This window comes from Euleptes europaea, chromosome 9 (genome assembly GCF_029931775.1).
Source record: "Euleptes europaea isolate rEulEur1 chromosome 9, rEulEur1.hap1, whole genome shotgun sequence".
Classification (NCBI taxonomy): Eukaryota; Metazoa; Chordata; class Lepidosauria; order Squamata; family Sphaerodactylidae; genus Euleptes; species Euleptes europaea.
The window spans coordinates 59,855,370-59,877,636 of record NC_079320.1 but is presented as its reverse complement, the minus strand read 5'-3'; the positions used below and the strand labels follow the sequence as shown (position 1 = coordinate 59,877,636).

The 22,267-nt window shown below is 43.4% G+C and overlaps 1 protein-coding gene across 1 annotated transcript in view; it reads left to right on the top strand.

Moving 5' to 3' along the window:
- Positions 1–15,028, top strand: part of ACSL1 (acyl-CoA synthetase long chain family member 1) — a 39,860-nt gene extending 24,832 nt beyond the window's left edge. The window contains exons 8-21 of the mRNA XM_056855914.1: positions 536–568; positions 696–747; positions 1,269–1,342; positions 4,005–4,082; positions 5,770–5,904; positions 6,119–6,253; positions 8,816–8,911; positions 9,727–9,799; positions 10,945–11,033; positions 11,865–11,981; positions 12,919–13,062; positions 13,688–13,789; positions 13,978–14,049; positions 14,498–15,028. Coding sequence (XP_056711892.1) covers positions 536–568; positions 696–747; positions 1,269–1,342; positions 4,005–4,082; positions 5,770–5,904; positions 6,119–6,253; positions 8,816–8,911; positions 9,727–9,799; positions 10,945–11,033; positions 11,865–11,981; positions 12,919–13,062; positions 13,688–13,789; positions 13,978–14,049; positions 14,498–14,638 — 1,341 coding nt within the window. The 3' untranslated portion in view covers positions 14,639–15,028. The remainder of the gene's footprint in view (positions 1–535; positions 569–695; positions 748–1,268; positions 1,343–4,004; positions 4,083–5,769; positions 5,905–6,118; positions 6,254–8,815; positions 8,912–9,726; positions 9,800–10,944; positions 11,034–11,864; positions 11,982–12,918; positions 13,063–13,687; positions 13,790–13,977; positions 14,050–14,497) is intronic.
- Positions 15,029–22,267: the final 7,239 nt, after the last annotated feature.

Genomic DNA, 22,267 nt, shown 5'->3' with positions numbered 1-22,267 from the left:
ACTGCTTGTCTGCCTGTGGCTTGATGGGTGAACTGCATGTGATCAGACTTCATCCAGGCTGTTGCTGACGAAAAGCATTAACAGTCATAGTCTTCTGGATGAGGGGAAAGATCAGAATGTGTGGACTTAGTCTCCTGTGCCCTGTCCTAACTTTATGATCTTGAAACTGGGGTATTATGCTTGTGGGGGGCGGGGGCAAGTTGACTTGTGCTGCAAGTTCTATTTTTTTGAGTTCTCATGAATAAAGAAAGTACTCTGGATGAAGAGTTTCTCAAAGCAAATAGTCCAGAGATGACATAAATGTCACTTGGTTGAGCCGGGCCATGCTTTGTCAGCCCAGATCGGGGCGGGGGGTGGCTGGCTTGTAGGCCAGATCTGGGCCGTGGGCCTTAGGTTTGGCACCCCTGAAATAATCTATTGGAGAAAAGCACTGCCACTCCTAAGGAGACACTTAACAAGTGTTGTTAATTGCAAAAGTGATGGAGGTCTCTGACAAACTCGCTTCTCATGTTGCATCTTTTCCCCCCTTTTTAAGGCATCAGGAAAAGCCCACAGACACAAACCCGTAGTAAGTACTGAACAGATTACCAATGTATAAGGAAAACTTGTAATGTATTAAAATGGTCTGTCTTGCAAACTCTGCATGAACCGCTTCCTTTTAAAATCAAAGTACTAACCTGATCTCTTGTTCTTAGCTTCCCAAACCAGAAGATCTAGCCATAATCTGTTTCACCAGTGGAACCACAGGTAGGTTTGCCTTGGAATAAGTCTGTTCCTACGCGACAAATCTCTCCACGGGGGTTTATTCCAAAATCACATCACTTTCCCCAACCAGTCTTCAAATGTTTTTTTTTTTTATTACTTCATAGCCTTATACAGCAGTCATCAGTGTGATCAGCTGCTCTTGACTGGCATTGTAACATGCATTTGGGCCGGGAAAGAGAGTGGGGTATTACTGTATTGCAGTCTTGTGTAGAAAAGATACTGTTAAGGCTGAAATATCAGATTCTTTACCAAACTGCTTTCAGCCCAAGATCTTGGTAGACTTCAGTTGAATCTTCTGGAAAAGTCAAGTATGAGATGTGTGGTAGGGAAGGTATAGTTCTGCAGCTTTTGGATTATGTGTTTCCTGGGTGTCCCTTAAGAATGTGTTTGAAGAAACATGATGATACAGCATTATTAATACCATCATTACATGTTTCAAGAATTCCCAGGCTCATTGTCTCTGCCTGAACTGTTGCATGTCTGAACATCTCTTTTCCCTTTAGGGAATCCCAAGGGAGCTATGATAACCCACCGAAACATAGTGAGCAACATGTCTGGATTTGTGAAGGCTACAGAGGTAAACTTTACTGATAAAAGCTTCAAGATCTGTACCTCGGGAGAGGAGCCATTTATACTTCTTATAATGTAGAACTTTTGAAAGTTGGCTTAGCCAGCCAAGGCTCTGTGCTCCAGTTGTCTCTTTGTGTTCAGCTTCAAAACGTCCCTAGCAGCTTTATAAAAGTAGAGTCTTATTACTCTGAACTGCGATGTTTTTTAAATGCTTAATAGAATGGTGGTCAGGTCTGAAGGGCTGTCATATAAGAGGATGGTGCCGAGTTGTTTTCTGTTGTTCCAGAAGGTCGGACCAGAACCAATGGGTTGAAATTAAATCAAAAGAGTTTCAGTCTAGACATTAGGAAGAATTTTCTAACAGAGCTGTTCCTCAGTGGAGCAGGCTTCCTCGGGAGGTAGTAAGCTCTCCTTCCCTGGAGGTTTTTAAGAAGAGGCTAGATGGCCAACTATCAGCAATGTTGATTCTGTGACCTTAGGCAGATCATGAGAGGGAGGGCACCTTGGCCATCTTCTGGGCATGGTGTAGGGGGCGTGGGGGGAGGTAGTTTGGAATTTCCTGCATTGTGCAGGGGGTTGGACTAGATGACCCTGGTGGTCCCTTCCAACTCTATGATTCTAGGTCTTCCCTGCCAGGGTCAGTTTGGTCAGCAAAGGAACCAGAAGCCCCGCTGACAAATAGAATATTGTGCAAGACCTATCATGTGGGTTGTGGCTGAACTTGTTAGAAATGGCTGTCCTCTGTTCAAAGCCTTTAACGTTCAGTAATGTATGGGCTATTGAAATAATGCAAGGCAGGCCAGTGTTACCCTATAACATAAAGAAGAGCCCTGCTGGATCAAACCAGTGGTCCACTTAGTTCTACACAGGGCATGAAGGCCAACACCTTCCCCTGATGTTTCCTCTGAGCCCTTGGCAGTCACTGTCAGTGAGGTGGCCCCCAAGACAGGGAACACTGGCTTTCCAGAGGTCACGTGGAATTCGTAAATGAGGTGCAATTTGGATCAGAGACCACCTGATCTTCCCCACATGCCTCGCCTATGATCTGCCAACTTCTCTTCTTGCAAGCTGTGAATAGGAGCCAACCAGCTTTTCCACCAATGAAAAAAAGGAAATATGAGTCCCCTTTGATCACTCCAAAAGGCAGTGCTAGAGATCGGTGGCACCTGCATGGACAAAAGCCATGTGGGACAGGGGGGCTGCAAGGAGGAGGGGAATTGAACGAGGCTGAGTAAAAAAGCTGGCTGGATCCAACTCTATGATCTCTAAATGGATGAGTTGAATGTTGTGACTGATTTGGAGAATAGGGGAGCAACATGTTAGTCTCAGAAATATTAAAGATGTCCAGCTGTCTCTGGATTTTGTCTCTTTAGAGTGTGCCCTGTACTAGAATGCACCCATTTCTAATGGAATTGAGTTGGATGCAGGATTGATGACATGGTGTTTATTGAAATAGCCGCTTGCTTTTTAGGGGTCATCTATAGGGCTGCTAAACCATTCCTTGCCTGCAGGTTTCTCTGCTGTGGTGTACCTTGGCTTTCTGTTCTCTGCTTGGGGACATAATTCAATGTAAATGATGTTGGTTAATCTGTTTGGCGGGTTAATATCATGAAGGATCTTATCTTGGGCCAAAGGCCTGGATAGCTTTATGTAAGCTTCTGCCCTCTGTAATAAAAAATGCTAAATGGGACTGTTATCTGTCCAAAGGCAGGACTGACTGGTTTAAATCCAATATTGATTAAACGTCAACTGTCTGTGATTTGGATGGGTACCATGTGCAGCTGTAAAGGCTGCGCTGGAAACTTTCGAACCACTCTGCAACGGGATTTTGAGAGGCAGGGTCTAGCCCAAGATCTTTCACCCTCAAGAATAAAGGTTTTCATGACAATTATCTGAGCTTGAAACTAATTCTAGATATTTTAATAAATGTACACTGAGAAGTGTAGATTCCCAGGATGCTATAGAACAGTCACTCTATAGCATTTTAAGCATATCTGTGGTATTTGTATGCCAACTGCATTGGGGGAAGTTCTGTGGGTGAATCATTTCTGTTGCTAAGATCTGCCGCCTCAGTCTAGCGGGCTAAAGTCTTGACCTCTCATTGAATGGTAACACGCTCCGTGTTCAGCCTTAAGGGCTACTTGACATTGCTATGGCCATAGCATTTCAACGCTATGTTAACCACGTAACTGTACTGTGGAATATACAAATGACCAGCTTGACTAGCCGGCCAGACCAGCTTGACTAACAGTACACTGATTCAGTCTTGCTGGTAACTCTGAAGCCAGGGCAGACATGGGCTTGTGTCCATAATTTGCATACCCTCTAATGGCTTTGCTTCCATATACTGCTCTTTGTTTGTTTTTTGTTTCATTTCAATTGGCATGAAAATGAAAATTATAACGTCCACCTGGATCACGGCAAAAAAAATTGCAATCTAAAGAGCACCTCAACACTCAACGCCAAATGAAAACAAAGTAACGTGCTTCTAGATTTCTTTGGCTTCAAGGTCAAATGTGTAATTTTTAATGAATCTGAGCTTGCGTTATCTAGCACTGAGAGCTATGACAATCTGTTCTTGTCCTGTTCAAATCCTGGTGATCTTCTGTTTTAATTCTTACCTAATGGGTTTCTCTTCTTTCTTGCTTTGCTGGTGCTTTCCCTGACAGAAAGCGGTTTTTCCTTGTCCAGAAGATACCTTAATCTCCTTCTTGCCCCTGGCTCATATGTTTGAGAGAATTGTGGAGGTAGGCACCTGCGTCTTCTGAGTGGTTATTAAGAAGTCTTGTTTCTTTGCAGAGTGGCTATGTAGTGGATCCCAGTGACACACACATTTCCTTTTTACCTCTTGCACATATGTTTGAAAGAATAGTCCAGGTAAGTTTGTTTTGGGTGGGGAGCAATATTGGTCCACCTACCTACCCGCAACAAGTACGTCAGCTGCCGCCTCTTCTGTAGTTAAGAGATGGTTGAAAGAAACACTTAGTGTGTTGGAAACTGGCTCTCTTCCGTCCCGTATCTGACAGAAATTTCTGGAAAGCCTTCTCCATAGTGCTGACTATACAGCTCTAAGAAAACGCATCTTTATCCTCTAACTGAAGACTGTGGAAAGTCATTTGGCCTCAGGAGTCCTGCTCTTGAAAATTAAACATTGGCTTCTGCAAAGCTGAGGGTAAGCCAAGTTATTCTAAGAGGAGTCAGTTTGATCTATAGCAGGGATTCCATGTTAAGATGGATTTCCTTCTACCTTTACAAGTTCTTCATGACACAAGCGTGCACGGAACCTCAGATTGGTAGTTGCCCATGAGGGCTCTGATGGGAAATTAAACCTTGGCACTTTTTGTCTAAATCGATGTTCTGGCATTGAGAAGAGCTAGGAAGGAAAGGGTAAGCTAAGCAAGAAAACTCTGGCATGGAGTTTTTTTATATCGGTCTGTCCATCCAGCTGCCTCATTCTGCCGTAGATAGCCATGGGCTAAAACCTGTAATCCATTCTGCCCATTCATGTGGATACTTTGTCCTAAAAGTACAAATACTCAGAAGAAGGTTCATGCTGACAGAATCTAACAGTAAACATACTGAAAGATGGATTAAGATTGGCCTGGCAACATAGCGTTAGAGATGAGGAGCTATGAGGAGAGTGGTAACAACAAAATACCACAAAGTGCCCGTCATAAGACTGGGAAAGAAAAGGTGCGTATGTAATGCTGGCTTTAAAAGGATTAATTTACCCTGCCATTGTACCTCCTCCTCTATAACCACAAAAACAAGAGGAATGTTCTGTTTTGTTGTTTCAATATCCCTGCTATGCGTATGGTTTCAGATGTTAATAATGGGGCTTGAGAGACTTCACGTGTGCTGATCTTAATTGCTGCTCCCTTTCCTCATCTCAGTTCGGATAGAGGCAGCGCAGCTAATGAGACGAAGCCAACCTGTTTCTGTTATAGCCCCATAGGAAAGATCTTGAGGCAAGGTGTGACTTCACAGTGTTGCCTGTGAACAACACTGTCTTGCCCGATATATCCCAAGGGCTGTAGAATGTGCGAGGCCCTCCTTGTCAGCTGTGTGGTCGAGTCAAGAAGTTCTCCGCCACTTCATTGCTTGAAAGCTCAGGCACATGATGGCAGAGGCACTTATTGGCACATGTAACAGTATGTTGAAGGAGGTAATTATTGAAGTTGAGTTTTTACAATGGATCAAAGCTGCCATGAGCCCCGCTTAGGTGGGAAATGGGAGGGGCAGAAATTGAATAAAATAAAGGAGTCTCTTGTAGTGGCTAAATCAGAACTGCTTTACTTGATTGACTATATATTGGAGAGTTTATACGATGTGTGGTTTGATGGGTGATACTGCCTAACTTATATACAGAACCTTTCTCAGGAAGGGGGAAATCAAGCTTGCTTGCCCTTAATTATCTGTCATCTTGTTCTACAGTGTGTGATTCTCTGTCATGGAGCTCGAATTGGATTTTTCCAGGGGGACATCAGGCTACTTATGGATGACCTAAAAACTTTGCAGCCTACAGTGTTCCCTGTTGTGCCAAGGCTGCTGAACAGAATGTTTGACAAAGTAAGTCCACGGAAGACTGAAGGACATTGATGCTCTCTTCTATACCTTCATGCAAGTTCAGAGAACACGTCCGCTTGTGAATACTCACTGGCCAGAGTTAGCAATGTGAACGTTGTCACTAGTTACATCCAAGATGACTTGTTGATAAGCTAAGAAAGGATCCTATGCTGCTTCTGCCGCATACAATAATGAAATCATTGTTGTCTTTTCTCAGATTTTTGGACAAGCAAATACTTCATTTAAGCGGTGGATACTGGATTTTGCTTCCAAGAGGAAAGAGGCAGAACTCAGAAGTGGCATCATTAGAAATAATAGCCTGTGGGATAAAATGATCTTCCGCAAAATACAGGTAACTCTTAAGAATGTAGACCCCATATTTCTTTCTTTTTTTAAATCTCCAAATGCATAGTTCAGCTTCGCTCACTTCTGAACCGTCTTGCTGTAAATGGCAGGGAGAGGGTCGTATTTGTAAATGTTTCCATTCACATAAAAAACCTGCCTCATTTTGGTCACGTCATGAGATGACAGGAGTCACTGGAAAAGACAGTCATGCTAGGAAAAGTTGAGGGCAGCAAGAAAAGAGGAAGACCCAACAAGAGATGGATTGACTCAATAAAGGAAGCCATAGCATTCAATTTGCAAGATCTGAGCAAGGCTGTCAAAGATAGGACATTTTGGAGGACTTTCATTCATAGGGTCGCCATGAGTCGGAAGCGACTTGACGGTACTTAAAACACACACACACACATACTCCATTCAGATTCTTGTGTCAAGAAGGCAGTTCCAGGGCTGCTTCTCAGTTTAGACGTTTTTACTGTGTAAGCTAAATATTCAGAAACACTTTTTTTTTTTTTTTGAAAGCCCTCACAGCCTCCTAGACTCTTGCCATTGCCTGGCCAAGCACAATAGGTTTTTGTCAGGTGAATCCAAAACCATTGGGAGTGCAGTTTTCAAGGAGCTACAATGTAGAAGGAGCTTGAAATGCTTCCATTTGTGTGACAGGGGCGGTCCATAAAGCAAGCCGCTACACATGCTGTTGGCTGGTACATAGAGCAGTAGCTGTTGAGTTGCACATGGGAGCTGAAATGCATAAAACAGCCCTTAATTCCACTGCAAAGAGCTTGCTCGCTATACTGTCCACTTGAGCTAATACAACCACCAAGGGGCAATGGTTAGTGGTGGACTAGAGAGATCCAGTAGCAAACTGCCACACAACTATGGATTTACTGGGGGACCTAGTGGGAGAGTTGCACGCTCTCTCAAGTCGAGCCTGTTTTTACAGTGCTGTTGGGATGTTGTCATTATTGCGAAGTAGGGGGAACTATGTATGCTCCGTGAGTTCCTCAGAGAAAGGGTGGGACGGACAAAAACGTGGCGGCTGCAATTACTTGTGAATGACTTCCTCCCTTTTTAAAGAAAAATCCCCCCTCCTTCCTTGTTTTCCCAACCCCTCAGTGTCTCATGTTTTTCGAATGGCTGTGGTTTAAGGTCCTTTTACTCTTGGGGATTATGGCAAGAATCCTGTGTACAAATATTAAACATGAGGATGAAACTGAACTAGAGTTCAGATAAAAAAAGCTTTACACAACAGCCGTATTCAACTTCACATGTCATTATTAGAAGCATTTCTCAGAGAATGCCATGTCCTGAACGGTTTCAAAGTGCACGTCTTTTAACAGGAGGGTTATTTCTTGGCTAGAGGAGTTAGATAGAGCCCCGTGGCGCAGAGTGGTAAGCTGCAGTAATGCAGTCCAAGCTCTGCTCACGACCTGAGTTTGATACCGATGGAAGTCGGTTTCGGGTAGCTGGCTCAAGGTTGACTCAGCCTTCCATCCTTCCGAGGCCGGTAAAATGAGTACCCAGCTTGCTGGGGATAAAGGGAAGACGACTGGGGAAGGCACTGGCAAACCACCCCATAAACAAAGTCTGCCTAGTAAACATTGGGATGTGATGTCACCCCATGGGTCAGGAGTGAGCCGGTGCTTGCACAGGGGACCTTTACCTTTTTTTAGAGGAGTTAGGCTTATCAGTTGAAGCTTGTTTACTTTTCCCTTTGCTGCCTTGGGAATATTTTTTTGGAGTACAAAAGCACCTTATAAATTTAGTTGCTGCCCACAGAAACTTGTAGCATTGGATCTGGATCCACTCTATTTTTAATGGATGGGTTTAATAAGGAAATATGATACACCCTGAGTGTCAGAGTACAGTGAGGGACTAATTGGAATGTTATAGTGGCAACCCTGGAACACCGCAATACCATGGACCATCTCTTGAGCTCTCTGTGCACGAGGGAAGCAGCATCCCCTTTCAAATGGATGACTTCACATCTTCCTTGCTATTTTTATCCCGCTCTATCTGCAAGGAGCTCAGAGCAACACGTTCCTTTCCATTTTATCCTTGCAACAACCCTGTTAGGCTAAGAGGAGGGAATTGGCTCCAAGTCGTCCAGTGAGCTTCATGGCTGAACATATCTGGCTAGCATGATCTCTTCACTTTGCCCATTCTAAATAGCTGGATTCCACTAGAGGTTTCCTCCCTCTTCCTAACATGGGAGTCCAAAGGAGGGCGAGTTACGCATTCATTTTTTAAAGTGCATGTTTATGCTTTATACCTAGCACAAAACTTTATTACGTCTTGGGGCAGTTCTAGACGGTGAAATTGGCTTGGTAACACAATACAATACACTTGCAAGCAATAGTCATTCATGTAATTCATTACTATGAGCCTATGTGTCCAGTCCATGATCCTTAAACACACATACTTTTTTTTGGGCGGGGGGAGCTGTATTTAAATCAGACAGGCGTCATCTTGAGTCCTATTTAGAAGTATGTTCAAGTGATTCTCTACATGGGTCTTTCTTTGAAGCTGTTTTTGGAATGAAGCTAATCCTGGGGACACTGCTTTCTTTCAGGCAAACCTTGGAGGAAAAGTACGGCTAATGATTACAGGGGCAGCTCCTGTTTCTGCAAATGTACTGACTTTCCTAAGAGCAGCTCTTGGTTGTCAGGTGAGTCTGGATTGAGACCTTATTGTATGCCTAACTTTAGTCAAACTTCATTCTTGCCTTATAGCCATAGAATATACAAGGTCCATTCTACAAAAAGGTCTCGATATGATTAGTGTCGCTTACTGTGCCACCCCAAACAAGCTGGGTTTTTTATTTCTCTTTTTTGTCTTTTGGTAATGTGACATCTCTAGGAGTTACTGGGAATGATTCCTGCATGTATATGTGGTGGATAACTGTCCAAACCCATTACTGGTGTGCACTGTGCATTGCCACAGGGTTAGGTGGTGGATTGGATGCCATACTTGATTCTGTTGCAGGAATACAAATTCAGCAGACACTTCTAGTTTGGGGAAGGGGGTAGCAGCTGGCCTAGGGGAGTAATTAATCTACTTCTGATCATTAACAAGGATATAAAGCATGTAGTAGATGTGGAAGGCTTTTTGTACTGTGAATGTTCAGGATAAAATTAATAAAGATCATGGGTAGTTTTTATTATTCTGCATGTATATGCACACAGGCCAACTTGTATCCCATTTTTTTCAGTCATAGACCTCAAAGCTCTATGGATTCTTATGGTTCCCAGGAGGTTTCCTCTCTAGGGACCTGTTTAGGTTCAGCAAGGTTGCTACCATGCATGCCCTCAGACCCTACTCTGGGCCTGGCCCTTATGAATATAGGGGCTGTATACAAGGTGATCCTGGGAGGGGGTCTCTTTAGACCCTTTTTTTGTGTTGTAGAGATAATAGCATGGTATTCCACCAGAGCCCTGATCTTGCTAGAAGAACTCCAGGAACTTGTGTCTTCTGTTTTAACAGTTCTACGAAGGCTATGGGCAGACGGAATGCACCGCTGGATGTTCTCTAACAGTGCCCGGTGACTGGACTGCTGGTAAGAATTCTGTGACTACCCTTGAGCGGATGTGAGCTGTCTCTGAGCTATAATTGTTCTAGGCTGAACATGGACTTTGCCTGACTTTCTAAGTAGGAAGCAGTTCACAAATATTACAACTTCTAGTTTAATAGGATTATTATTTCTTCTAACTTGCCATTGTGGTAGCCTTGCACCAAACAAGTTCACACGAGATTATAGGCTTTGGTTTGCCTGCACATGAATGCTAATCATTTTGCAAATCGGATCCTGAAGGGGTAGGTAGACAGGGTTGGAGGAGAACTTTCTGAGCTACCAGAGCTTCCTTGCCTGGAGTCTACAATCTTGAAGTTACACTTCACCTTTTTCTTGTAAACACACGTTTCTCCATCTAATCTAAACCCAAGTGATCTAAAACCCAATGTGTAGCAAAATCCTCATCTGATCGCCTAGAGAGGCCTAGAGACATCAGTATAGCAAAACCTCCAACTGGGAGGACCACAGCGCATGAAAACCGTGGTAGAATTAAGTTTGGCTTTGGTTTTCCAGGGGCTGCAGCCATGGTAGTGGATTAATGGTTTTTCCATGCAGAAGCACCAAGTAAATAAGCAGGGTGTGTATTTATGAAATGACTTTAGACATGAGATCAAACTGCAGCAGTGTGGCTTTAAAAAAAATGAAAGAGAGTACTCGGCACACTGCATCAGTTGAATGATCAGCTCTCGCATTGAGAGCCTCGATATCCTTTTTAAAAAGGGCTGAGTTCAACGTACTTTCAAGTTTAAAACATGAGACAAATGAATGCTATGTGAGGATAATCAAGAATGGGGGGGGGCTGTGGCTCAGTGGTAGAGCATCTGCTTGGCATGCAGAAGGTCCCAGGTTCAATCCCCGGCATCTCCAGTTAAAGGGACGAAGCAAGTAGGTGATGTGAAAGACCTCTGCCTGAGACCCTGGTGAGCCGCTGCTGGTCTGAACAGACAATACTGATTTTGATGGACCAAGAGTCTGATTCAGTATAAGGCAGCTTCATGTGTTCAAGAATGCTGTCCAAAGGGTGGCATTTTTGCCTGTGTAGCCTTAAGAGTATAAGATTATCAAACTTGGGCTCATCAGAAAATGGGAGTATGACTACCGTGCTTAAAAGGCCTTTATTTCCTCTTTAGGTCATGTCGGTTCCCCAATGCCTTGTAATATCATAAAGCTTGTGGATGTGGCGGAAATGAACTATTTTGCTGCCAAAGGAGAAGGTGAGGTAAGTAGCACTTGGTTCCAAGGAGCAGCCCTTCCAGGAGTCCTCAGATTCCAGTTTTAGTAACTTGAAAACAATGGCGTACGTATGCCATTTGTATCCCATTGAAAGCAAGTCCGAAAAATTCTCCCCTACCATAATGGCCCTGGACTGTGCATTATAGCTTGATGCAACTTGCCAAGCAGTGGCAAATGTTCAGTGGCGCATGTCAGGCTGTTATCTCGGTTTAGATGTTTCCTTTCGTTTCTCTGCTGAACCGTCCAGACTTCAAGGACGGCTTCACATACCAAAGCCTGGGAACGCCACTCCTGGGAAATAATGCTCTGTTTATGCTTTGTAATCTCCCGCCGTTTCTCTGCCTTATATTTACAAATAACGGGCAAGACAACTCATAGCTGTCATCTTATCCTCAATGCACTGTATTGCCTATTTGACCAGTAAAGCCATCTGCTTGGAATCTGATTGTCTCTGTGGTGATTTCTGGTTCGATGGGTCAAGAGCTCACAGCGCAGAGCATCTGTTTTGTATAGAGAAGATCCCCTGATTCTATTCCCGGTACCTTCAGTGAAAAGGATCAGGTAGGAGACGATGTGAGAGACTTCTGCTGGAGACTCTGGAGAGATGCTGGCCATCAGGATGGGCAGTAGTGACCTTGACAGATCAGTGGGGTCTGACTTGGTACAAGGCAGCTTCAGGCGCTCAGCCTCATTTTTACTGATCCATCTTGGTCCAGTGCGTTGAATAAAGTCAACTGTCCCCCCCCCCCCCAGCACTCCCCGTCTAATACTGGAAGCTGTTTTGTCTCTCTTACAGTAACATGTTCTGCTACTGCAGGTTTGTGTGACGGGGCCAAACGTGTTCCAAGGATATCTGAAGGATCCAGAAAAGACTGCAGAAGTTCTTGACAAAGATGGATGGGTGCACACTGGAGATATCGGGAAGTGGTTACCTGTAAGTGAATCTCTGGACGGTGAAATGTGTTTAAAACATCTAGAAACTGAGGGGTTTTTGCTTCCTGCTCTTGTGATGGTATATGGTTTGTATAGGTTGTGTACAGCGTAAGGCAATTCTGTGTCCTTGATTTTTTTTAAAAAATTGCTGGCTTTACTATTATGATAAATTTTTTGCCTCCTGAAATTGTCACTTTCCCTTTACCTTGGACGTCTGTTCAGAGAATGAAAGCACAAATAGCCAAATGGATTGAAAGGGAGGAGAGAAAACAGTTGTGGCAGATGTAATTAGACTTCGAAAATCACAGGATACCTAGAACATAAACCATTCCTGGCAGCTGTCCTCCCTCTTGGGTGTCCTTGTTCTGCAGGCCATTGTGCAGTGGCTGACAAGTGGATTTCTTTCTCCCCCTCCCCTCCCTCATCACAGAATCAAGACAAGATGGTCCAGAGTTCATACTCTACAAGAATACCTTTGATTCTGACCCCACTGGATTATGTTGTCTGTGGTAGCTGTACTGAAGAGGAAAAGAAACTAGACACAAGGCGTTGGGTCCTGTGGATTCGGAGTGCAAGGAGGCAGAACTTTCCCCAGTGGCCCCCTATAAACTGCCACCTCCTGGAAAGTAAATATTGGGGGGGATTAGGGGGCTTTAATACACTGTGGGGGAGAGACTTGCTGTAAGGAGGAGAAATCAGATAAATTCCCCTCTCCTCCTAGTAGAGAGCCTCTTGCACTCATAACACACAGGATCCTGCCCAGAGACTAGGACAGTAGAGTTGGGTTTAAAAAAGATGATGCTGCAATTGGACTGCACTTCAGGAGTTGCCTCTCGATCTTCTGTTCTACTCAGCAACTCTGACCTGTTGTTGGGAAAATAAGAGCAGCGTGCCCCCTTGCGGCTAGAAACGGACTGACTTCTTTTCTTCTTTCACAGAATGGTACCCTGAAGATAATTGACAGGAAAAAACATATATTCAAACTTGCTCAGGGAGAGTATATTGCACCAGAAAAAATAGAAAATGTTTATTCCAGGAGTGAACCTGTTGCGCAGATCTTTGTCTATGGGGAAAGCTTGCAGGTGGGTATCCTGTCCAACAGAAACATTTAGCATGAAAGTTTAGCCTTCAGAACAGAGGAGTATGTAGGCTTAGTTAGGTTTTCTTACTAGACTTCGATTAATCTAAAAGTTTACTTTTGAATGTTCAACTAGCAAATGTATTTGGGTGGTGGTGCTGAAGTGTACACTAGGCCGAGGATACCTGATACTAAATTAACAAGTAGTATTTTAAGTACTGGAAGATGGCTGGAAAGCTTTCTGTATTTAGTCCTAAAGTGGCTCTTTAAGATCATGTGATTACTTCTAGTACAGGCTTCTGTTTAACCTTTCTCTCACTCTATTTTACTTGAACACCTGGAAACAAATTGTGGGTTAGGATTTAACTCTAGCAGTTTGGTGGTGAAAAGTGCCGTCAAGTTGCAGCTGACTTATTGCAACCCTGTAGAGTTTTCACAGTGAGACAAACAAAAATTGTTTGCCATTGCATGTCTCTGTGTAGCAAACCTGGACTCCCTTGGTGGTCTCCTATCCAAGCACTAACCAGGGCCAACCTACTTAGCTTCCAACATGTGGCAAGATCAGGCTAGCTTGGGCCATCCGTGTCAAGGCTAAGCAGTCGAAACACTTTTTCTCTGCTTGATTTTAGGCTTTTCTAATAGCAGTTGTGATACCAGATCCAGAGGTTTTATCCAGCTGGGCCAAGAAAAAGGGACTGGGAGGCTCCTATGAAGAACTATGCAAAAACAAAGTAGGTGATCAGTGACACTAAGTTTCCCAAATGGGTTTTTGGGAACTTTTACAAGTAGTATTAGATGGGGCTTTTCTCCTAATTGGGCAATATGCTGCTACTGTGAACTCCTGGATGGGTGGTTGCATGTAAGTCTCAGTTCAGTAAGTCTCTCTCTACTGTCTAATATTCATTCTGGTTCTCAACAGGATATCAAAAAACACATTCTAGAAGACATATTGAAAGTTGGGAAAGAGTATGGCTTGAAGTCATTTGAACAGGCGAGTGTATCTATAGATGTGTCTCATATTAAATAATTAGAAATTAAGCCTGCTATTGACTACATGCTTTTGGATTTAAATGCATCCTAAAAAGAGTACTTCACCTGGGTTTAGATGTGGGACTAAGGTGAAGGGAATAATGATCTTACAACAGCGTAGCAAGCAAAATAATAACAGATAAGATAAAGATGGACTTTTCTTATATAAATGAATGGGTGCTTTTGTGGAATGGTAAATGTATTGCACTAAATATCTCAAGACGCATGACAAAGTTTTAGTAAGGTGCAAAGGTATTTAAATTTTAAAAACTACTTTAAATACTTATCCAGGTACCATCTTGGATCTTCCAAAGTGCTTTCACTTGTAGAATTCCTCCTATGTGATAAACGTTTGCAGAATTTGTCTGTTAGAGTGATTTAGAAATGTTTGGTTTTCTCTGCCCCCCCAGGTTAAAGCCATTGCCCTTCACTCTGAAATGTTCTCTGTCGAGAACGGCCTATTAACGCCAACGTTGAAGGCAAAGAGACCTGAGCTCCGCAAATACTTCAAATCCCAGATAGAAGAACTCTATGCGAATATCCAGATGTAAACTGAAGCAAAACTGTTGGAGAGAACAGCATTTGCTGTTTGATCTTCATATCTGTAAATTGACTGCAGCAAACATAGCAAAGGAAACTGTGCAATCATTAACTTTTTACGCAAAAGGGTACTCGACATAGGAATCCTGGAGAAAAATGGAACACTGCCTTACTGTCCTCTGGTGTTGCAGACCATTTTTTATATGGTGACATACAACTTCCTCAATGAGCCTTAAACTGTAAATGGTATCTATGTGATTTGTAAGTTATTTAAGACTTTCTCAGCCAAAAAAGTGACTTGCCAAGGTATGTTAAAGGGATGTGTGTTGCTAGCACATGTATTGTCTGTAGTATATTGTACATCTGGTGAATTTTCCAAAGGTTTGGCCTCTGAAGGCTTTTCAGGGCGGCACAAGAAGGGAATGCTGAGAACATAAGGAGCTTTGCTTGCTTATGTTTGCTCTAGAACACGGGCAGAATACTTGGCTCCCCACTGACTAATTGGAAGCTTTATTCAGTTCCTGGGCATTGAATGCATCCTGACACATGATGATCAGATAGTGTAGAAATAGCCTGTGCATCTTTGGTCGTCTTCTCTGAAAGTCTAGATGAGAATGATCAGTGCAACACGAGGAAACGTCTTCAGGACCTCCAAAGGTGGGTGGTGGCAGCAGCATGCTGTAGAATGAGCACGAGGTTGATGGTATGGCAGCAATCTGGGGCTAGCGGTCTCCATCTGTCTTTGCCAGCCAGTAGATTGCTTCTGCAGAGCAGGTTAGACCTTGATTATTTTAACATGCTGGTCTTTGTACAAACTTAGCTTATGTCTTGCATCCGCTGAATGTAAGAGGATGGAGGGAGTAAAAGTAACAGAGGACCTTCATTGAAATGAATGGAATCAAAGTGAACCTTGGATCAAAAAAAGAAAGAAAAGCCAACAGGAAGTGGGTTAATATGGGACAGCGCGGGGGCGGGGGGAAGACTTCATTACCAACGGTCTACATTTATTTGGAGGGGATGGAATTGAGATGCCTTGTAATAACCCAAGCTTGGATTTGTTTTCCATATAGCTGTCATTAATTTCTGTTAAATGTATGTAAACAAGCACAACAAAAAGTTTGCACTAAAGATTGTGTGATTGTAATGCACTACCCTGCAGCATAATTTCATCCATGTGTACCCCAATGGCACACCAGTATCCAAGCCAATACTCCTAGAGTATTCAGTCATTTGTTACATTGGAGTTGAAATGTTTGCTTAGTGTTGGCTATTTCTATATTTTATAAAACCAAAATTTCCAAAAAAACCAATGAAGGAAACCAAAATAAATATTTCTGCATTTAATTGAAGTAAATCTTTTGTTGTTGCTGCTGCTTTAAAATGACCCTGAGAACTGCAGCTTCTCAGATGGGAACCCATTTGTCTCAAGCATAAAACAGCTAGTATGTCTAAGGGGAGGGGAGCACTGTTGGCTATAAAGAAGCAAATCTGTTTTTGAGGCCTTTCTTATATCATTTGGGGGCTGAAACGATGGTGTTTAGAGAAAGTACTAGCAAATACCCAGCAGTCTCCAACTTGGCACATCCAAACCACTTAAATCTTTGGAAGGCAGCGGCCCCCTTTCTGGGTCATTCCACTGCTGACCTACGAGTGGCAATCCTCAGAGAAGCTTCAAAGGGAGACTACAACTTGGAGCAAGATAGCCCAGAAAGGGGCAACTCGGTATAAGTTCAGTAGTACCTTAGAGACCAACAAGATTATTGGGGTTTGGGCTTTCAAGCGTTAAAGCTCCCTTCATCACATATGAGTTGGAATGGAGATGTGGGTCTTTATATTCCAGTGGGAGGGGTGTTGCAAAGGAGGAACTCAAGATGTAGAGGTACAATATGTATTGTAATCAGCTTAATTAGAGCTGAGGGGGTGCTTGGGGACAGAAAGTTAGCACCTATAGTGAGATAAGAATTTTTATGTCCCTATTCAGCTCAAGCTGGACAGTGAAGAAAGCTGATAGGAAGAAAATAGATTCCTTTGAAATGTAGTGTTGGAGGAGAGTGTTACGGATTCAGTGGACTGCCAAAAAAACAAATTAGTGGGTTATAGATCAAATCAGGCCTGAACTGACCCTAGAAGCTAAAATGACTAAACTGAGGCTATCGTATTTTGGTCACGTCATGAGACGACAAGAGTCACTGGAAAAGACCGTCATGATAGGAAAAGTTGAGGGCAGCAGGAAAAGAGGAAGACCCAACAAGAGATGGATTGACTCAATAAAGGAAGCCACAGCCTTCAATTTGCAAGATCTGAGCAAGGCTGTCAAAGATAGGACATTTTGGAGGACTTTCATTCATAGGGTCTCCGTGAGTCGGAAGCGACTTGACGGCACTTAACACATTCAGCCCAGGGGTCCATTGTTCTGAACCTGTGAACAATTCAAGTTCAGCAATTTCACATTGTAATCAACACAGAAATACATTAACAGGACAAAATAAAGAAAAAATGGAAACAATACACTGAAGAATTATACAAAAGAGATGAAAGGATAACATTCCTTCCAAGAAGAATCTTTTGAAGAAGAACTTACAGATTTAGAAAGTGAAGTGAAAACTGCACTGAAAGCAGTTGGGAGAAACAAATCACCAAGAGTAGATGGAATATCAATAGAGAAGTTTTCCAATCCACATAAATGAAATCCATCAAAATCTTAAGAACATGCCAACACATATGGAAAACAAACCAATGGCCCACAGACTGAAAACACTCTATTTACATCCCAATTCCGAAAAAGGAGATGTCAGAAACTGCAGCAACTATTGGACCATCGCATTAATTTCTCACACGAGTAAAATGATGCTCAAAATCTCACAACAAAGACTGTTACCATATATGGAACGAGAAATGCCTGATGTTCTGAAATGCTCTTCAGAAAAAAGAGGCACTAGAGATCATATTGCAAATTTACGTTGGTTACCGGAGCATATAAGAGAATTTCAGAAGAAAATCAGCTTGTGTTTTACAGATTACAGCAAAGCTTTTGACTACAGATCATGAAAAGCTATGGTTGGTTTTAAACGAAATGGGTGTGCTACAGCATCTGATTGTTTTGATGAGCAACCTGTACCCTGGCCAAGAGGCTACTGTTAAGACAGAATATGGAGAAACAGAATGGTTTCCAGTTGGCAGAGGTATTAGACAAGGATGTATTTTATCTCCGTCTCTTCAATTTATATGTGGAACATAACATAAGGAAAGCTGGATTAAATTTAGATGAAGGTGGAGAGAAAATTGGCAGAAAGAACATTAACGAGATATACAGATGACACCACATTATTGGCAGAAAATAGAGAAGACGTGAAACAACTAGGGATGAAGGTTAAAGCGGAAAGTGCTAACACAAGACAACAGCTGAACATCAAGAACATGTTCCCCAGTAGTGACTACTGGGGAATTATACAACTTTAAGGTTGACAATGAGGAAATTGAAATTGTTCCAGACTTTCTATTCCTTCGCTCCATCATCAACCAAAAGGGAGACTGCAACCAAGAAATCAGAATGAGACTGAGAAGGGCAGCCATGAAGGAGCTAGAAAAGATCCTTAAGTGTAAGGATGTGTCGCTGGCAACTAAGATGAAGGTAATTCCATATTACTATTTATGAGTGTGAGTGTTGGACAATGAAGAAAGCTTACAAGAAGGAAGTTGAATAATTTGAAATGTGTTGGAGGCGAGTATTAGATATTGCCAAAAAGACAACTCAAGAGGTTCCAGATCAAATCAAGCTTGAACTCTCCCTAGGAGGTAAAATGACTAAACTTGAGACGATCGTTTTTTGGTCACATTATGAGAAGACAAGAGTCACTGGAAAAGACAAATAATGCTAGGAAAAGTTGAAGGCAGCAAGAGGAGGACCCAATATGAGATGTATTGACTCAGTCAAGGAAACCACAGCCCTCAGTTTGCAAGACCTTAATGATAGGATTATTTTTGAAAATAACACATTCTGTGCAAATATTTTAGCACTTGTGGTTTCTCAATGCTGTTTCAGAGATGGGTTTTAATTCACCATGTGTTTTAATGTTTCCTGTTTTTTATTTTATCTTGTATTTGTTTTGACTTTGCTCAAGACCATTTGGTCAGAGAAGCATAATAATAAAAAGGAATGATATGAAGTTATGCAAATAAGCAACAAAACAAGACACCCCCAAACTTGCTCTGCTGCTTGTTAAATCTAAAATAATGGGTCTTTAGAAGATTGAAAGAGGAAGTGTTGAGCCTATATTCAGACACTTACAGAAAACTCTTAACTTTAAAACCCTGGGAACTGCTTGTGTAACTGGATACCTATAGAATACTTTATTGCCCAAGCCATATTAAGCCATATCACTGTCTTTTAGCCAAAAGCCATGCATCGAAGGGTTAGATCACTTAACGTTGAAAACTTAATGCAATTCACTAAGTTCTCGAAAGAATGCTGATCTTAGTTGTTACACACATTAACTCAGGTCTGAATGGCCTTCCAGTTGTGGAACCCCTCCTTTCAAGCTGTTGCTTAGCTTTGCTATGCATGAACCACTCTGCAGCATGTCTCTGGCTTGGAGCACTTAAGTCTTCCTCCCACCCCCTCCCCTGCAACAGTTCCTGTAAGTCAACCATTGGTGTGTAATTTATCCCAGTACCCTTTACCCTACTTGGGCAGGCAGCAGTATAGACTCACTTGCCTTTTATAACATGTCCTTGGCTTGTGTGTAAACATTAGCGATATAAGCTGCGTATGACACAGCTGGACACGTGCAGAAGTGCCCTGTAGTTTGCTTGATTAGGAGGCGGTCATGTCACCACCGTGAATGAAGGTGGGAGAGGGAAAAGCAAACCTTGACTATGGAACTCCCCCGTCTTGACTCAGAGCGAGCGTGGTGTAGTGGTTAAGAGCAGTGGTTTGGAGCGGTGGAGTCTGATCTGAAGAACTGGGTTTGATTCCCCTCTCCTCCACATGAGCGGTGGAGGCTAATCTGGTGAACTGGATTTGTTTGCCCACTCCTACATATGAAGCCAGCTGGGTGACCTTGGGCAAGTCACAGTTCTGTTAGATAGCTCTCAGTCCCACCTACCTCACAGGGTGTGTGTTGTGGGGAGGGGGAGGGAAGGTGAGTGTAAGCCCGTTTGAGTCTCCCTTAAGTGGTAGAGAAAGTCGGCATATAAAAACCAACTCTTCTTCCCTTTCCAACAAACCGTGTCTCCCTCGGCCACTTTGTCTCCACACACGGCCCTCCTTTGCTGTCCCATCTGCACTCCCAATTTAGTTTGTGTTCCCATCAATATTAGGGTTAGGGTTTACGCTACTGTCCCTTTGGACATACTTGTCCTGAACTGGAGGCTCCCCAACGCTTGTCGGATTTCCCCCTGGGATTAATTTAAAATCTGCTCTGCTTTTCTTTCTTTCTTTTTTACATTTGGTGCCAGCAATGTGGTTCCCAGTGCCTAACAAATCTAAACCCTCCTTGCATAGCTTTCTCATCCATGCATCAAGAACCCTGATCTACCTGTCCAGCTGACCCTGCATCTGGAACTGGTAGCAATTCTGAGAATGGTAACTTTGTGGTTTTGGCCTTTAACCTTCTGCCTAGCAGCCTAGTTTTTTTTCCTTCAGGCTCCCATGACTACATTTCCAAATGCCTTTGGTACCACTGTGCACCATGACTGCAGATAACTTTCCAGGGGAGAGGCCATGGCTCAGTGGTAGAGCATCTGCTTGGCATGCAGAAGGTCCCAGGTTCAATCCCCAGCATCTCCAGTTCAAGGGACTAGGCAAATGTGTGTGTGTGTGTGTGTGTGTGTGTGAAGTGCCGTCAAGTCACAGCCAACTTATGGCGACCCCTTTTAGGGTTTTCATGGCAAGAGACTATCAGAGGTGGTTTGCCAGTGCCTTCCTCTGCACAGCAACCCTGGTATTCCTTGGTGGTCTCCCATCCAAATACTAACCAGGGCTGACCCTGCTTAGCTTCTGAGATCTGACGAGATCAGGCTAGCCTGGGCCATCCAGGTCAGGGTGATGTGAAAGTCCTCTGCCTGAGACCCTGGAGAGCAGCTGCTGGTCTGAGTAGACAATACTGACTTCGATGGACCAGAGGTCTGATTCAGCATAAGGCAGCTTCCATGTGTTCAGCACTACCAACTTAGCTAGACAGTGTGCTAACTGCAACCTTTGCATCAGGCAGGCAACTCACCAGGCAGTCAAAACGCCTGTCACAGACCCCTCTCTATATTCCTAATAATTGAATCACCCACAACCAAAAGCTCACCTTGCCAACCTCAGAGGAGTATCCTTGGTACAAGAGGAGACTGGTCTATCGCTCAAGGAGGGGTCCCTTCTAAGGGATCACCCCTCCTCCTCAGCCTGACACCCTCCAACCTCGAGACTCTCACACGCCACAACAGCAGAAGAGCTGTCAGCTCAGGTGTGGAACTGTTCCAGTAGGTTCCCTGAAGGTCTCATCCACAAACCCTCTCCCTCAGCTTCTCCAAGTCAGCAACCATAGCCTCAAGGGAACAAACTTGATCTCTGAGACCCAAGAGCTCCATGCATGGAACACACACCCACAGTTGTGCTCAGTAGGCAGATGATTCATACGGCATTTTCTGTAAAATGCTGGCTAGCTCCCATTCCCCTGCTGGCTTTCTACCTTCACAACGGGTTCAGACATTTAAAGGTGCTTTAGGTTGAAACTGGGTGCTTACTTTAATCTGTGTGGTTTTCTGTAGCAGGAAGGATACTGCCGCAAACCACCTTCCTTGCTGATTTGGGGCTTGTATGGCCTTTTTCAGAAAACTCTGACTAGAGGGGCTCTCTTCTGCTCCCCCTTGACCTCCGGGGCTGAATTCTCAAGTTCAACTCCTCTAGTGGAAACCCTGTTTGAAAGCACTGGGAAGCAAGCCCCCCAGGGACCCTGAGTGCCTCTTACGGAGTCAGAGATCTAGCTAATGAGCTCTTGTGAGAATGCCTTCGGCATGTTAAGGGGGGAACTCAGTGTTTATATCTTTCCAAGTTTTAACTACTAGGTGTGCACCTGTGCAAAGAAGATAAAACTGTCTGAGGAATTCCGCATATAAATCATTCAATATGCTTTTTCCAGATATTTAAACTCGTTAAAATAAAAAATACTGGGTTCCATTACCGTACTTTTATTGCAAAGGTGTTGTTGTTCAAAGTTGCCACTAGATGGAGCTGTGGTCGTGGGTGGTTTTGCATTCATTGCCTTGCTAACAAAGTTCGGAGAGAACTGTGACTGGCCCAAAATCACTCAGCTGGCTTCTTGTGGGGAATCGAACCGGATTAGAGTCAGCTGCTCCTAACCACTACACCACGCTGGCTCTCAGAGATGGAGCTGTGCCAGTCTATAATTCAAAACCAAACCAAACCTGGGGTTCCCAAGTATTGATCATTACAGTAATTTGTAACTAGTGAATGGTCTCGATGTTTTTCTAGCTTGCGTTCAGATTTTACATCGCGACGCTGCACCCTGTACTTCTCGCATTTAAATTGTCGTTATTTTTCTCCCCAAAAGCTGCTTGCTCATTGCATCTCAATAAGAGAGCTCTACTCCATAAAACTTTACGCTGGAATAAAATTAATTTGCAGACTGCCC